A 17,245-nucleotide genomic window follows, 5' to 3' on the forward strand; every position below is an offset into this window, starting at 1 on the left:
CATTGACCACATAATGGGAATCTGAGTAAATATTAAGAGGACCTGTAAAGGTGAGAAACACCTCCAGAACCATTTGACACTCTACTAGTTGTGGCCTATTTGGCTCAAAATGTTTAATGACTGTCTCCCCTCCCTGGACAACATAGGCTCCCACACCAGAACTTGACCCATCAGTATATACAGTGACTGCATTATCCAAGGGGCAAGGCTTGGTCACCTTAGGAAAAATAACTGGATGATTCATGACAAAATGTAACAGTTTATCGGATGGATAATGATTATCAAACCTTCCAGAAAATGCACAGACAAGAACAGCCCAATCATCTAGTGTTGCACTCAAGACTTGTATTTGTTTAGGGGAATATGGCTGGATCAACAACTGTGGTTGCATAGCAAAATGTGTTAAAGACATCTTTATACCCATCATGGCAATAGACACCACAGCCGTGGGATAATACTCAATTGTTTTGCGGATGGAGGCATGAGCATGTATCCATAACAAAGGCCCATCTTGCCAAAGGACAGCTGTGGGTGCTGACTTAGTATGCAAAACACACAACACTAATTGTTTATTTGCATCATATCGTCTTAACTGTGCATTCTGAATGGCCTGTTCAACCCTCACCAAGGCCTCTCTTGCATCCTGTGTCAGCATTCGAGGGGACGTCACTCTTGGGTCTCCCTCCAAAATTTTAAATAGGGGTCTCAACTCAGCTGTAGTGAGCCGAAGGTACGGCCGAAGCCAGTTGATATCACCTAGCAATCTTTGAAAATCATTAAGTGTTTTAAGATTGTCAAGTCTCAGACTTATTTTCTGCGGTCTTATAGCTTGTGGGGTTGTAATAGCTTCCAGAAATCGTCCCACCTCTTCCTTCTGTACCTTTTCAGGAGCAATTTCCAGCCCACATTTCCTAAGTGCATCAACGGTGGTAGAAAACGCCAAATCAAGCACATCATTAGTAGGGGCAGCTATCAAGATATCATCCATATAATGGCATAATCTCAAATTTGGAAATTTTAAGCACACTGGCTCCAAGGCCTTTTGAACAAACAACTGGCACATGGTAGGACTATTGGCCATTCCTTGGGGCAAAACCCTCCATTGATACCTTGCATCAGGTTGTTCATGACTAACGGATGGAATTGTAAATGCAAACCGAGGACAATCCTCCTTGTTCAAGGGTATCAAGAAAAAGCAATCCTTTATATCAATAATAATGATCGGCCAATCTCTAGGAAGGCTAGAAAGCAAAGGCAATCCCCTTTGCACTGATCCAAATAACTGCATTTGCTGATTAACTGCTCTAAGGTCATGTAGGAGCCTCCATTTCCCTGATTTTTTCTTGATCACAAAAATAGGCGTATTCCAAGGAGATTGAGACATCTCCAGGTGCCCCAGAGCAAGTTGCTCTTTTACCAATTCTTGTGCTGCCTCCAATTTTTCTCTAGAGAGGGGCCACTGAGGGACCCAGACCGGGATGTCAGTGGTCCAGGGTATAGGGATGGCATCCTCAGTGGCCCCTAGGAAAAACCCAGGCCTTGACGTCCAGGACTCATTGAAGGCATAATCGGTTCAGGGGTGCCCTGAAGCCCCTTCCCTAGTCCCTTGCCCGGAACATATCCGGACTGCAGCATTAACTGTTGACTAACATCTGAATACTGTGTAACAAGTTTTATTCTCATCTGACTCAAAACATCTCGCCCCCATAAGGAAATGGGGAGATCAAGCACGAAAGGTTGAAATAGTCCCTTTTGGCCTTCTTCATATGTCCAAGTTAATTCTTTAGCACTGACCTTTGGTGTATTGGCATACCCCAGGCCCTGTAATGTTTGAGATGATAGCTGAAGAGGCCACCGCTTCGGCCAATCCCCTTCTCTAATAATGCTGCGGTCTGCACCTGTGTCCAGCAGTCCTTGAAACGTTTTGCCTTCTATATTAAGGGCTATAATCGGCCTTTGATCTAAACCCATAGACAGACAAACAAGATCTGTGCCAGTGGAACCAAACCCTTGATCCCCTCTATTCATAGCCTTGGCTGGAAAATGGTTATGCAGACTAGGCAAGATCAACATTTGAGCTATGCGATCCCCTGGGGAAATAGCTGTAATGCCCCTTGGGGAGGAACACATGATCTTAACTATGCCGGTATAATCAGGGTCTATAACACCCGGGGTTACTACCAGCCCTCTCAGAGCAGATGATGAACGTCCTAACAGTAAGCCCACAGTGTCTCTAGGCAATGGACCTTTAAAGTCTGACTCAATGGGCTGCACTCCCATTTGTGGTGTCAATACCAGCCTGGTGGCGGCACAGATGTCCAACCCTGCAGAGCCCATGGTTGCCCTTCGGGTTTCTGAGGTGGCTGCTCTGCCTGATCTTGCAATGCCCCATACATTTGAGGGCCCTGGGGACGTGGGCCCCTCTTGCCGTTTTTTGAACCTGGTGGATTAGTAATGGGCCGGCCAGAATCTGATGGATTAGTAATGGGCCGGCCATTGATGTCTTTCACCGACCGGCATTCATTTCCCCAGTGCCTCCCTTTTTTGCATCTCGGACAGAGGCCTGGTTGACGTCCTCCACCTCCCTGCCTCCCTTCTCCATTCGGACATGTTTTTCTTATATGACCCGGCTGGCCACATTTAAAACAGACTCCTGGTCTATTGCCAGACATCCGGGCAGCAGCCAAAACAGCAGCTGCCAGTCCAGAATTAGTCAATGGCCCTCCTATTTCCCTGCAAGCTTTCATCCATGCTTGGAGTCCTTTTCCTTTCCAGGGGGTGATTGCCCTCCTACATTCTTTGGTACATTGTTCATAGACGAGTTGCTCTACTAAAGGCATACACTGGTCCATGTCGCTAAATACTCTTCCTGCTGCCTCCATCATTCGAGCAACAAAGTCTGAAAATGGCTCTGCTGGTCCTTGTATTATCTTGGTTAAATTACCCGACACTTGGCCCCTGTTAGGCAGGGTTTTCCAGGCTCGTATGGCTATTTCATTAATTTGTTGGTAAACCTGAATAGGAAACACGGTCTGATTGTTTATCCACTGTCCTTGACCTAGTAACATGTCTGCCGTCCAGGCAGCATTGCCATTATCTGCATTAATACGGGCCTGTGCATAAGCATAGTCGGTATAAATGGACCTGAAGTACAAGTATTGACCTAAAGTAACACACGCCTTAACAGTACTCATCCAATCGGCAGGTGTCATTGCCGATTGTCCTAGGCGCTCTACAAGTCCGAGCGTGAAGCTCGCAGACACTCCATAAGTCTGTGTGGCCTCAGCCAAGTCCTTCAACTGTTTATAAGCAACCGGCTCATGAAACCTCTGCCCTGTGTTGGGATCCTGAAAGACGGGGAACACAGCAGCCAATCAGCTCCATGTGCCAGGCTTAATGAAGGAAGCCGACGTGGCAGGAGGTGCCGATGGGCCACTCCTGGTACCACTAGCTCTAGGTGAATCATATGGCGGAGGCTTAGTACGCTCCGGACTACACTGTCCCCGTTCATACTGAACTGCAGCTTCCTCTAGATCTTCCTCTAGACCTTCCTCCTCCACCTCTAATTGGTCCTCATCCTCGGAGGACTCATCTATACAAAATTGAGGAAATTCCTCCAAGAGTGGATACCGCGTATCCTCTAGCTCCCTGTCTTTCTCTGGAGCTTTCTCTTCCCTCTTCCGAGAGCTCTTGTCGCTCTCCCTTTTCCGAGAGCTTTTGTCGCCCTCCTTAGGCCTATGTTTTTTGTGTTCTCCTGTCATTTCTTCCTTGGTATCTAGCTCCGACATGCTATCCTGGTAGTCTAAAAGCGCTCTTCGGCCTTCTTTTACTGCCTCGACGCATTTCCCGTCCCGCAAACAGGCTCGTACCAATTTCCATAATGGATGACTTCCCGGCCGAAGCTTACCCTCCGCCTTTGCTGTCTCGAGGGCCCTACCTAGCTTGTTCCAGCAGGGGAGATTGATGTCCCCAGAACCTCCAAACCATGGTGCTACTCGATCCACATCCTCCAAAAACTTTCTTACGGTACCCTCGGAGATTTTTAGATCTCGGTCCCTAAGCAGCCTCTGGATAGGGCGCGAGAAAGGCGCCATGCCAGCGGGTCCAGACGCTACATTTCCCATGCTGTACGTTATCTGCACACCTTATGCACGAGTTGAAATGCCTACCTATCTACACCGGGCTTACTTTCAGTTTCACTTACTGCCGGTCCCAGCAAATACACTCTTGACCGGCTCTATGAAAACGTGGAAAAAAGGCAATGGGTCAGCACCAAGACGACCATACCCCGAATGACAGGGGCTCCCCAGAGCGGATTCACTCCTCCACTCAGCACGTCAGAAGTAATACTCACGGAGAACTCACCAGCGCCGCCGCTCCGAGCGTCTAAGTTCTGAATCCTCCTGCTTCCGCAGGGGTCTCTGCCTGATGCCGTGATGGAAGTCCCGGGGTTCGGCACCACTTGCAGCACGCCGCTACTGCCAGCAGAAGAGACGACTGCAACAGGATCCTTCTCAGAACACCCTTTATTGGAGCACTTACACTTGAGGTTTGAAAGAGGCAAGAAGACCCCGTCCCCGTGGAAGCAGAAGAATATATACGGTGCCAGACAAAGCCCTGACGTGTCATCAACCCAATGGCTCAGGCCAGAATGGAGCGATAAACGTGTTAAATAATGATTGGCCAGATCAGATGGCCAGATCGAAAGACTCCCTGCGCTGGAGGGGGGAGCTTGTGCGCATGCGCACAAGTTCTCTCAAGTTTGACGTGGAACAGCAAGCGGCGCCCAGGCTCCGTGCCCACGACATGACAGCGCCATGGTGCGCGCTACAATACTACATATACACAGTGATATTTTATTCAATTGAAAAGAAAAAATAAAATTTGCAAGTAAATGAACGGATCTTGAAAACATGGTGGATATCCCATAGCCAGAAAGATCAGGGGGTTGTGGGGGGCTGTAGCTGAACACGAACCAGAGAGCAGGCTAGTCAGTAAGCAACATTCTCCCCAGAGTCTCTACCCCAGCTCTTGCCCTGTTTTCCCTTGACGGTGTGCTACATGCAACCAGGAAAGCAGATAAACCCCTTCTTCCCAGTTCACTTTTGGTCAATGACTTAGCACAGCACCAGAAAAGCAAACACTGGGTGGATCTATCTTTCCTACAGGGATTTTCGGGGACGTCTTTGCAGTGCTGGAGGTGAAACCCAAGGCCCCACACATCTGGACACCTGAGATACACCCTCAATCCCTCATAAGAAAGGAGTTTTTCTGTACAATCTTAAATCTCAGTGGTTGATGGTGCAGGAATTGTGGAAATCATTGTGGAGTCTTCTCAAAACAGCTGAAATTAGAATGACAACGTGACCAAGCAATACCACTCCTGGAACATACCTCAAGAACTCTATATTCTATCAAAAGGATAGTTACACATCCTTGTATATTGTTTCCCTATTTACAACAGCAAGGAAATGAAATAGGTTTAGATGTCCACCAACTAATGAATAAATAATAAAAATGTGATATACGCTTACAAAATCAACTTTTTTGATTTATTTAACTTTTATTTTTTATGTGCATTGGTATGAAGGTGTCAGATCTTGTGGAATTGCATTTTTAGACAGTTGTGAGCTGCCATGTGGGTGTTGGGAATTGAATCCGGGTCCTCTGGAAGAGAGGTTAGTGTTCTTAACTGCTGAGCCATCTCTCCAGCCCCCACAAAATCAACTTTTATTCTGGTGCTTAAGTTATAAAAATTTTCAGAAAAAATGGATGAAACTGAAAAATATATTAAGCAACATAGGCTTAGAAAAACAAACATTGGCCGGGCGATGGTGGCGCACGCCTTTAATCCCAGCACTCGGGAGGCAGAGGCAGGCGGATCTCTGTGAGTTCGAGACCAGCCTGGTCTACAGAGCTAGTTCCAGGACAGGCTCCAAAGCCACAGAGAAACCCTGTCTCGAAAAAACAAAAAAAAAAAACAACCCGAAAAACAAACATTGATCTCTCTCATAGATCTAATTTTTCTATATCTATGTTTATGCAGGAGGGAGTATATATAGAGATCAGAAAACTAGAAAGGATCCTATGAAAGAAGAAAAAAGTGACCTTCAAGGAGGAGAGGGGTGCAATCGAACACCTGTGATTTGGAAAGAGAAGGGAATTGCTGGAAGTGGAAGGGTTTGAGCAGGGATGAGGAGCAGGGATATGGGGTCAAGAAGGACAAGGGGGAAGGGTCAACCAAAACTAAGCATTATGGAAATGCTAGCTAGGCATGGTGGTGCACTCCTTTAATCCCAGTACTTGGGAGGCAGAAACAGACAGATGTCTATGAGTTAAAGGCTAGCCAGGACTACAAGGTGAGTTCCAGGCCAGCCAAAGCTACATTCTGAGATTCTGTCTCACGAAAGAAAACAGGGAGGTAGGGAGAAAGGGAAGGAAGGAAGGAAGGAAGGAAGGAAGGAAGGAAGGAAGGAAGGAAGGAAGGAAGGAAGGAAAAGGGAAGGGAAAGGAAAGGGAAAGGAAAGAAAAGAAAAGAAAAGAAAAGAAAAGAAAAGAAAAGAAAAGAAAAGAAAAGAAAAGAAAAGAAAAGAAAAGAAAAGAAAAGAAAAGAAAAGAAAAGAAAAGAAAAGGAGATGAAGGGTCATGGCCCCTCATTTCAGACCTTTAATTCAATCCCACACACAAATCTTCTTTGAGGCTGGAGAGATGACTAAGTGGTTAAGAGCACTTGCTGCTCTTCCAGAGGACCGGAGTTCAGTTCCCAGCCTCCACATGGTAGCTCACAAATATCTGTAACTTTAATTTCAGAGGACTCAAAGCCTTCTCCTGACCTCTATGGGCACTGCACACACATTCTACACAGATCCTTGCAGGCAAAACACGCATATACATAAAATAAAAAATAAAGCTTAAAAAAGAAAATGTCACCTGGCGGTGGTGGCACATGCTTTTAATCCCAGCACTCGGGAGGCAGAGGCAGGCAGATCTCTGTGAGTTCGAGGGCCAGCCTGGTCTAGAAGAGCTAGTTCCAGGACAGGCTCCAAAGCTACAGAGAGTGTCTCAAAAAAAAACCAAATAAATAAATATAAATATAAATAAAAAATAAAATAAAATAAAAATAAAAAATAACAAAGGACGCCACCTTGTGGCACATGCATGCGTGTGGTGCGTGCGCGCGCGCACACAAACATTCACTGTATATGACCTGGCATTTTCATAAGGCTTTGATCAAATATTCAAATCTTGTGGTGATTCTAGCCTGGAAAATGTCTTAAGTGATCCACCTGGTTTGCTCTCTGATGCTGTGATAAAACACAGACCAAAAGCAAGTTGGTGGAGGAAAGAGATTATTTACTTGGCTTACAGGTTACAGTCCATCCTCTGGGGAAGCCAAGACAGGAAAGTGGAGGCAGGAGCTGATGCAGAGGCCTTGGACGGGTGCTGCTTACTGGCTTGTTCATCGAGGCTCGCTCAGCCTGTTTTTTTTTTTCTTTCAAGGCATGGCTTCTTCTTGAATCTGGGAACATTTGCCTAGGCATGATATCCACCACTACCCACTACAGTGAACTGGGCCCTCCCAGTCAGTCACTAATTAAGAAAATGCCTCCGGAGGAGGGAGGAGGGTGAGTGGGGGAGCAGGAGGGGAATGGGAGGTGTAGTAATAAGAGCAGCGGGCTGCGTCCCCAGCACCCGGCCGCCCACATGGCTAGCTCTAGCTTATGCCCCGAAATAATTACACGGAAACTGTATTCTTTTAAACACCGCTTGGCCCATTAGTTAAAGCCTTTTCTCGGCTAACTCTCGCACCTGGACTAGCCCATTTCTTATAATCTGTGTAGCCCACGAGCTGATTTACCAGGAAAGATCTTAACCTGCGTCTGTCTGGAGTGGGAGAATCATGGCGACTCCCTGACTCAGCTTCTTTCTCCCAGCATTCTGTTCTGTTTACTCCTCCCACCTATGTTTTAACCTTTGAGGGCCAAGCAGTTTCTTTATTACTTAACCAATGAAATCAACAGATAGAAAGATGACCCTCCTCCATCAGGGAGGAGGGGAGGAAGTGTAAATTTTTGAATGGAAAAATAAAACATATTTTTAAAAAAGAAAATGCCCCCATTGACATGCCCACAGGTCAATCTGATGGAGGCAGTTCTTCTGCTGAGGTTCCCTCTTTCCAGGTGACTTCTTCTGTGTGTGGGGAGGGGGCGAGGGGGGAGTTGCTTGAGATAAGATTTCTCCAAGTAGCCCTGGCTGTCCTGGAACTCACTATGTAAATCAGGTTGGCCCCAAACTCACAGAAATACGCCTGCTTCTGACTCCCAAGTGCTGGGATTAAAGGCGTGCACCACCGCCAACTGGCTTTTCTGCTGTTTTTGTTTTCTTGTTTTGTTTTGTTTCCAAGACAGGGTTTCTCTGGGTAGCCCTGGCTGTCCTGGAACTCACTCTATACACCAGACTGGCCTCGAACTCACAGAGATCCACCTGCCTCTGCCTCCTGAGTGCAATCAGCCAGTAGTGCCGTGAAGATCCTTCACAGAAATCCTGTGGATCATGGGACTAAAACTGCTGGCAGAAGGGAAAATGTTATAATTTAAATATGTTTGCTACATTGGTTATGGATTTTTAAAGTTATGTGAACAATTAAGTAGAAAACTGAAGTTTTTAAAGATTTTATATTTTCCTTTGTTTTCATGAAGTAAGATTTTTCCCTTTGCTGGAAAAATGATAAATTTGGCTCTAATATATATACTATTACAGGATTTTTTCATTGTTTAAAGCAACTAGATTAATCTAAATATATGTGTTCATCCATATATAACTATATATGTGTATACTTGAGATTTTCATTGACTCAATTATATGAAATAAGTAATTTTGAGATTTAAAATAAAATCCCAATAATATTTTTAAAAAGAAAATCTAGCGTGATTAGTCATGCGCCCTATCAGCAGTCCCTGTCGTTCTTCTTGTAAAATACAAAGGAATATTTTTGTTAACTATGATATAAATGTAAGATTTTAGTATCTCTTGAAACATTTTTAAAATAAAGGAATCCCATCTTATTTTTAAGGTGCAAATGATTTTTTTTAATAGGTGAAATCAGAAGGCCTTAAGAACACTGCTGGTCTGCCAGGTGACCCGGATTTGATTCCCAGCACTGCCAATAGGGGGCAGTGCCTATTCTCCAACTGTGCCTCCTCAGGGCCAGATCAGCCACCTGCCTCAGGTGGCAAAGGGTTTGAGAGGGAGGGAGGTCATCTCCCCCTCACCCACTCTACCATATTCCAGATGAGGGCTGGGGTCTGATCTCCCTCAAGCATTCCCATGGCCTGATCATCTGTACCCCCATCAATGGGGGTCAGCTCTACAGTGCTGCCTGGACAAAGTGCAGGGCCTACCTTCCTGAGTGCTGCAGTCTGTGAGGGGCAGGATCAGCTCTCCCACTCTTGGACCCTGGGACCAGCTTTTCCCGCCTGGAGTAGGTAAGGTGCCTGGGGCAAGGGGTATCTCTCCCTCCTCATGCTACCATGGGATAGACCATGGGCTAGCTCTCCACTCGCATGTCTTCAGGGTTGAATCACCTGCACCCCAGCTCTGCTGTGCTGTCCTGGCAAGGTGCAGAGCCTGTTCTGAGAGCTGCAGTGGGTGGGGGCAGGGCCAGTTCTCCCTAGTGCTTCAGCCAGTGAGGGGCAGGACCAACTCTGTGCAGCCCAATCCTCACTGCTTTCAGTGGTGACAGGAGCCAGGGACATACCACAGACCACAGAGGCAGCAGGATCACAGACCCAGCCAGTTCCAAGCCAGACAAGGGCCTTAGGGACAGCCCAGGCCCCCAGTGAAACCATGGCCCTGGTAGCAGCACAGGCTCCTCAGATCTCCATGGCTCCAACAGAGGCTCAACCCCCCAACAGTGATCTGACCCTTGGTGGTGCTCAGGCCCTTGATGCGTCTGAGTGGCCCTTAGTGGCAATATGGGCCATGGATAGCAATACAGGTCCCTGCTGTGGTTGGACCATGGGCTCAGACAGGGTCCTCGGCAGGGGCCCAGGCGCAGATGTCACAGTGGCCCCAGGTGGCAGTGCAGGTCCCTCTGAACAGCATGGCCTGTGAACACCTGTATGGCCCAGGTGTCAGCCCAGATCCTGAGCATCCACACAGGAATCTCAGACATCAGTGCAGACCCCGGCTGTGGCAGGGTCACTGACCCAGACTTGGTCCCTGCTGCAGCTCGGGCCCATATGACACCCTGGGCCTAGGTTGCAGCACACGACACTCAGGTCAGTATGGGTTCAGCAGTGGTACAGCTCTCAGGCACCAAGAAGGCCACAGGGTGGGAGCCCAGATCCTGGGCATCAGTGTGGTGTTTGGTAGCAACACGGGTCACGGACATCAGCACAGACTCAGGCTGTGGTAGGACCACAGGCCAAGACATGGAGATCTCTCCTGGGTGGTGACAGAGAGGGAAAGCTGGCAGGCTGAACCAGACCAGCTACCAGCCAGACCCAGAATCAGGACAACAAGGTAGCCCACCCCACACCCACCTCATCTATGAGCCTCTAGAGCACGTGACAGCACAGACCCAAAGCTGCAGGGTCTAAACAACACGGGGGGTGGGGGGGAGCAACACAGGATATCCAAGAGGGTCCTAGTCAGGGCCCAGTACCCACAGCGCAGCAGAAACCAGAGGCCCCGGACCAGACCAATGACTCCGTGCAATGAGCACTTTCAAGAAAAGGGCATATATGTGTGGACTGAAGGGTGACCTGTGACACAGCACAGCTTCTGCACCGAGGTTTGAGGGGTGTTTGATTTTTTTTGTGATTTGGTTCGGGTTTTGATTTACTTTTAAACTTTATTTTGGCAGGGGAGATTGCAAGGGCAGAGGGCAGGAGCGAGGAGACAGGGGAATGAGTCATATTAGGATGTGTGATGTGAAATTCACAAAGAATCAAGAAAATGTTTTAGAACTAAATACAAATAAAAGCAAGATGTATGAAAAAACTGGAGATGTCATTAAAGATTCAAGACCCACTCCGCAAGCAGTGTGGCGGTTTCTCAGGAAATTCGGAATCAACCTACCCCTAGACCCAGCAATACCACTCTTGGGAATATACCCAAGAGATGCCCTATCATACAACAAAAGTATATGCTCAACTATGTTCATAGCAGCATTGTTTGTAATAGCCAGAACCTGGAAACAACCTAGATGCCCTTCAATGGAAGAATGGATGAAGAAAATATGGAATATATACATATTAGAGTTCTACTCAGCAGTAAAAAAACAATGACTTCTTGAATTTTGCATGCAAATGGACAGAAATATAAAACACTACCCTGAGTGAGGTAAGCCAGACCCAAAAGGAGGAACACAGGATGTACTCACTCATAATTGGTTTCTAGCCATAAATAAAGGACATTGAGCCTATAATTCGTGATCCTAGAGAAGCTAAATAAGAAGGAGAACCCAAAGAAAAACACATAGTCATCCTCCTGGATATTAACCTTCATCAGGCGATGAAAGGAGACAGAGACAGAGACCCACATTGGAGCACCGGACTGAAATCTCAAGGTCCAAAACAGGAGCAGAAGGAGAGAGAGGACGAGCAAGGAACTCAGGACTGCGAGGGGTGCACCCACATACTGAGACAATGGGGATGTTCTATCAGGAACTCACCAAGGCCAGCTGGACTGGGTGTGAAAAAGCATGGGATAAAACCGGACTTGCTGAACATAGCAGACAATGAGGACTGCTGAGAAGTCAAGAACAATGGCACTGGGTTTTGATCCTACTGCACGTACTGGCTTTGTGGGAGCCTAGGCAGTTTGGATGCTCAACTTACTAGACCTGGATGGAGGTGGAAGGTCCTTGGACTCCCCACAGAACAGCGAACCCTGATTGCTCTTTGGGCTGATGAGGGAGGGGGTGTTGGTTGGGGGAGGGGGAGGGAAATGGGAGGCAGTGGCGGGGAGGAGACAGAAATCCTTAATAAATAAATAATAATAATAAAGAAAATAAAGGGGAAAAAAAGAACCACTCCGTGTTGGTCAGTATCGTGTCTACCCTTTCAGCTCTCTGTGGTACCCATGAGACAGCCTGGGATCTTCCAATATCACATGGTATAGAGGGGCACTGAACAGCAGAAGCTGGGTTTCAAGAGTTCCAAAGGCTGTAGCCCCCAGTGACTTCTCTAGACACACAAGGGGCCATGTTCTCCTATGCAAGGCTGGAATTCCTCAGCAGGGTCCTGATCAGAAGGGTTCCCCAATCCCTCTGAACTCCTGCTGCAATCTGAAGCCGCCATGCAAAAGGGGACATGCAAGAGGGGCACCTGCAGCTCAGGAGAGCAGGGCTGTAGCTCAGTGGAGTTCTGTCCTAAGGGCCTGAAATGCAGGGCCACTTGAGAGACAGGATAGAAACACCTGCATTACCAAGGAGGCTATGGGACAAAGCTGTATGTTCACAGAATTTCTGAAACCAACATGGTTAACATTTTAAAAACCAAATCATGCCCTTTGCTCTCTGCTTGGCAGGAAAATGAGGAGTGACAGACGGAACTGATAAGATGAAATAAGAAAGGGATCTCTCTCTCTATGCCTCTCTCTCCCTCTTTCTCTCTTTCTTGAGACCAAATGCCCAAGGCAGGATTAAAACTCCCTCTGAGACAAAGAAGGACTTTGAAGCTATTATCTTCCTGTGTCAGTGTTCAGCCTGGGACAGCCTGTCACTTTATGCAATTGGGGAGCTCAAATCCAAGCTTTTAGAAATTCTTGCCAAGGACTCTGCACAATGAGCTACATCCCCAGCACATAAATGAGTGTCTTTATAATCACAGAAGGAAGAGAGAAAAATATTTCCCAGGTCCTGGGGACCTCAACAAAAGGAGATTCAGGTCATACAGTAAAAACAAAGGGCAGGAAGCAAACATATGCAGATTTAGCGGTGAGGTAGTTACCAGAACTGTGAGGTAAGTCTTATCCTGGAAGAATTTCAGCACCAGGGCTCCAGAATATTCCCAGCACCAAATAGAGTGTGTCTGGACAGACACTAGTACTTTAGGGCTCCTTCCATTTTAAGAGTGACCAGAACATGCTTGGAAAAGCTGGCTGCCTTGGAACCAGTCTGACCACCTGCCAGGAAAGGGGCTGCTTGACTCTGGGATGGAAACCAGGCACAAAGGCCTGCTCTTGACACTCTGACCATTCACAGAAGACGTTAAAAATGCGTTCAAGAGAAAGGTGAGGAACCTCAGCACAGGTGTGACTATTCTCACGCTTTGCCAGCGCTCATGAAGGCTGGACGGTACTACTAAGCTCCTCCTCAGTAGCCCTGGTGAAGATGAGCCCACCGATCTGCCTGCTGAACAGCCCCAGGTCCTGCAACCCTGCCCAAGCTCCTGCAAAGTCAGAACACGGAAGCAAGGCAGGATCTACCTTGCTGGGGAAGTTCAAAGAAGAGCCTCCCAGATAAACACATTACTTAGTACCCATTCTCTGCCAAGTTGCAAGGACCCAATGTCAAGACTAAGAGATATTGTCCTCACATCTCCACAAGGTCTTAAAGGCTTCTGGTGGATCTTTTCTTGCCCCCTGCAAATCGGTTCCTGTGGTTGACCACCACCCGTTCCCTAGGAAGATAGTCACCATGGTGAAAGGACTCATGAAGTTGCAACTCGGAAGGCCCCTTCTATTCCGTTGTCCAGGTGCCACCCGTTCCCGCACAAACACATGCAGCTCACTCAAGCTTCAGGCTGCACTCAGTTTTGCCCCTGAGGATCGCAGACCATAACAACTGCAGGCCAACCGGAAGCCAGGACGGCATGGCCAGGATTGGATACATGCTAATAAGGACTATGAGGGGGGGGGGGACCCGGAAACCAGGAAAACCCCTGCGGGTTGAGGAGCCTCACTCCCAGAGCGGTAGAGGGCTCCAACTCAGAAGCTATAGAGATATAGCAAGTCCTTGAGGCTGAGAGACCTTACTTCCGGAACGTCAGGGAGCTCCGGCTCCGACACGTCAGAGGCACGACGGACAGCAAGCCATAAGCCACTGCAACGCCGGCATTCTGGAAGGACATGGAGCGTCAAAACTTCGATTACCTGCTTTACGTGGGACTTGACGACGACGATGACAACTGGGATGGTCAGTGCGTGCTAGGAACGGTGGGGTGGTGCTGTCCATGGGGGGAGGAGCGTCCACAGAGGCGGCGGGGCAGGCCCCGTGTACTGGCGTCGCCTGTTGGCGCTCGACTTCACGGGATTTCGCATCACGAGGCCCTGTCACCTCGGTGCCCTTTCTGTTTCCCACTTCCAGAGGCTGAGGCATCGACGGTCTTGCAGGCTGGAGAGGGACGAAATGAGGAAGCCAGTGGACCGGGCCAGGCTGGGCGCGGAGCCGCAGCCGCTGCAGCCATAGCCGCAGAAGCAGCCGGAGCAGAAGCAGGAGAAGGCCCCTCAGCTGCTGGCGCAGCAGGCCCCGTGGATGATGGGAACCAAGAGGGCGCTGTTGGTGGCCATGGCCAGGAGAATGAGCCACAGCCTCAGGAGCCAGATCGTGGGGCCATGGGAGACAACCAGGCTGTGCTGTCCTTGGCCGAGCGGTGGTCCTGTGTTCAACCCGTGAGGGTGCTGGTGCCTGAATTCCGAGTCCATTACCAGCACAGGTTCACCTTGGCTCAGCTCCAAGAGCTGGAGAGCGCCTTTCAGCGCAGTCAGTACCTCACCACTGAGGAGGCGTGAGTAGCTTGCCTAGCTTGCTCTGTTGTTTGTTGGGCCTCCAGGTTCCACTCTTGTCCTCGTTTTATTATATTTTTAAATGTGATTTTTTTTTAATTTCTCTTATTTAAGTCCTCAGTGTGTGTGTGTGTGTGTGTGTGTGTGTGTGTGTGTGTGTGTGTGTGTGTGTGTGTGCTTGCATGTGCATATCCACAAAATTGCACCTATGGGGAACAGACGACAACTTTCAATAATTGTTTCTCTTCTCCAATCACGTGTGTCCCCGGTGTTGAACTCAGGCATGCAGGCAAGCACCTATTTGTCTGAGCCATTTTGCTACAGTGGTGAATGCGAGGGTGATTGCAGGGCCAGCCTCAGCTACAGAGTGGAAGGTTATCTTTAGATCTCCTGAGTGACTTGGGAGCATGGGGGTCACTGGAGAGGGGAGAAGGGGAGAAGAGAGGAGGAGAGGGGAGCAGACAAAAATGTGTAGCCCAATAAAACCAATTTAAAAAAAAATGAGCTGGACAGTGGTGGCGCATGCTTTTAATTCCAGCACTCAGGAGGCAGAAGCAGGTAGATCTCTGTGAGTTCAGGGCCAGCCTGGTCTACAGAGCTAGTTCCAGGACAGCTAGGGCTCTTACACAAAGAAGCCATGTCTCGAAAAAACAAATAAACATATACACACTTATGTATGGTTTTTACTACATATAACATATAATATAACATATATTAATATATTATATTATCTAATTGATATATTAATGTGTATTAATATGTTAATATACTTTGACATATTATTTAATGTGTTATATAACATACTATATAAATATATTATAGATTAACCTATAATATATTTATATATTATTATACTACATATATAAATATACAATATATTATAATATAATTTATATAATGATATAATATAGCATGATGTAATAATTGTTATATTAATGTATTAAAATACATTAATATATTAACATATTGATTTTATTAATACATAAATATGATGTTTATAATATAGTATAATGTATGGTGATATAGTGTACATTAAGTACATTAATATATGATATATAATATATTGATATGTATATTATTACATATTATGTATTATGTGTTATATATTACATGCTTATTATATATTAAAGACCAAAATATATGTTATATAATTTATAACATTATATTATAATATATTGTGTTACTATATATGTTGTATATTAAATATTATATGATATTGCTGTGTTATATGTTAAATATCATTTATGATATATTGGATATTGTATGATATATTAAATATAATGTATGACATATTAAATATTACATATTGAATATTATATGATCAACATTAAATATCATATATCATTGTGTAATGTATATATTTGGTTTGTAATATATATTAAAAATGAAAATAAAAAACAACCCGAGCTGAGTGGGGTGGTTCAGATTTTTAATCTCATTGCTTGGGATTTGGAGGCAGGTAGATCAGAAGTTCAAGGTTATCTCAGTTCTATGATGAGTTCCAGGCTAGCACCATATCCATTAGGCCATTTGTGTTGAGAGTGAAGCTATATTCCACCATGCTGTTTTTTTTTCTATCAGGGGTGGAGAAGTGTGGGAGTGCCTTTCTCTTCTGACTTTCTGATATAAGACCTCACTCTGTAGCAAGGCTGTCCAGGTACTTGCAAGGAGTCTTCTACCTCAGTTTCCAATGGTGCTTGGAATTCAGGACTGTGTGGCTAGTGTTGTGAGATTTTATAACATTCACCTTGGGCCTGCTATGACTTTAATATTTCTTTACCTTGATTGGCAAGATGGCTCATCAGGTGAAGACACTACCAAGCCTGAGATCCTGAATTCCATTCTGAAGACACACATGGAAGAAGAGGACTCCGGCAAGCTGTCCTCTCGCCTCCCATATACACCATTGACACATACACACATTAAGAAAAGAAATAAGTGTGATATTTCATTTTTTCTGATGATTAGCAGGTTGGAGTACCTTGTGTATTATTTTGAATATTTAAAATTCTGGGATGCTTCCATTAATCTTTATTTGAGCTTCCTTCTATCCTGACAAAACATGTCACCTGGGCTTTCCCTATGTACATTTGTTTTGTAGTTTTTGCCTTGTTTTGTGTTGGGTTTAGTTTTTGCTGTTGTTGTTTTAAGTCTCCTGTATGACTACAACCTAGTGTTAGGAGCACTGTTTTGAGGATTTTACTAGACAGTGTTAGTGGCTTTCAAATTGCTTATTAGAGATATACTTTGGTTTGCATATCTACTAATGGTAATAAAATAATTTGTTCTAAAACTCTCAAAATTCTCAAAGCGAATATCAGAGAAGGTAGAGAATGAGACAAAATATTTCGAAACACATATAAAATATCTTTCTCATATTTAATTTTACATATCCATAATTCCAAATACTGAATGTCTTCCATTTTTACCCTCAGGAAACGATTGGCATCTTGCTTGGGTGTAACTGAAGCCAGAGTGCAGGTCAGTAAGCACGGAACAGCCATTTGGGAGG

At 46.1% G+C, this 17,245-nt stretch overlaps 1 protein-coding gene across 1 annotated transcript; it reads left to right on the forward strand.

Annotated features, from left to right (window-relative positions):
• Positions 1-13,868: 13,868 nt before the first annotated feature.
• Positions 13,869-17,214, forward strand: LOC121445670 (rhox homeobox family member 2B-like; the record flags this gene model as incomplete). The annotated part of the gene is made up of 3 exons (XM_041647817.1): positions 13,869-14,143; positions 14,315-14,735; positions 17,169-17,214. Coding segments are annotated over exons 1-3 (534 nt in total), but the record flags the coding sequence as incomplete, so codon positions are not given.
• Between the last annotated feature and the right edge of the window lie 31 nt (positions 17,215-17,245).

The sequence above is a fragment of the Microtus oregoni genome, unplaced genomic scaffold (assembly GCF_018167655.1).
Source record: "Microtus oregoni isolate MIOR12 unplaced genomic scaffold, Mior012 000268F_003, whole genome shotgun sequence".
Taxonomy (NCBI): Eukaryota; Metazoa; Chordata; class Mammalia; order Rodentia; family Cricetidae; genus Microtus; species Microtus oregoni.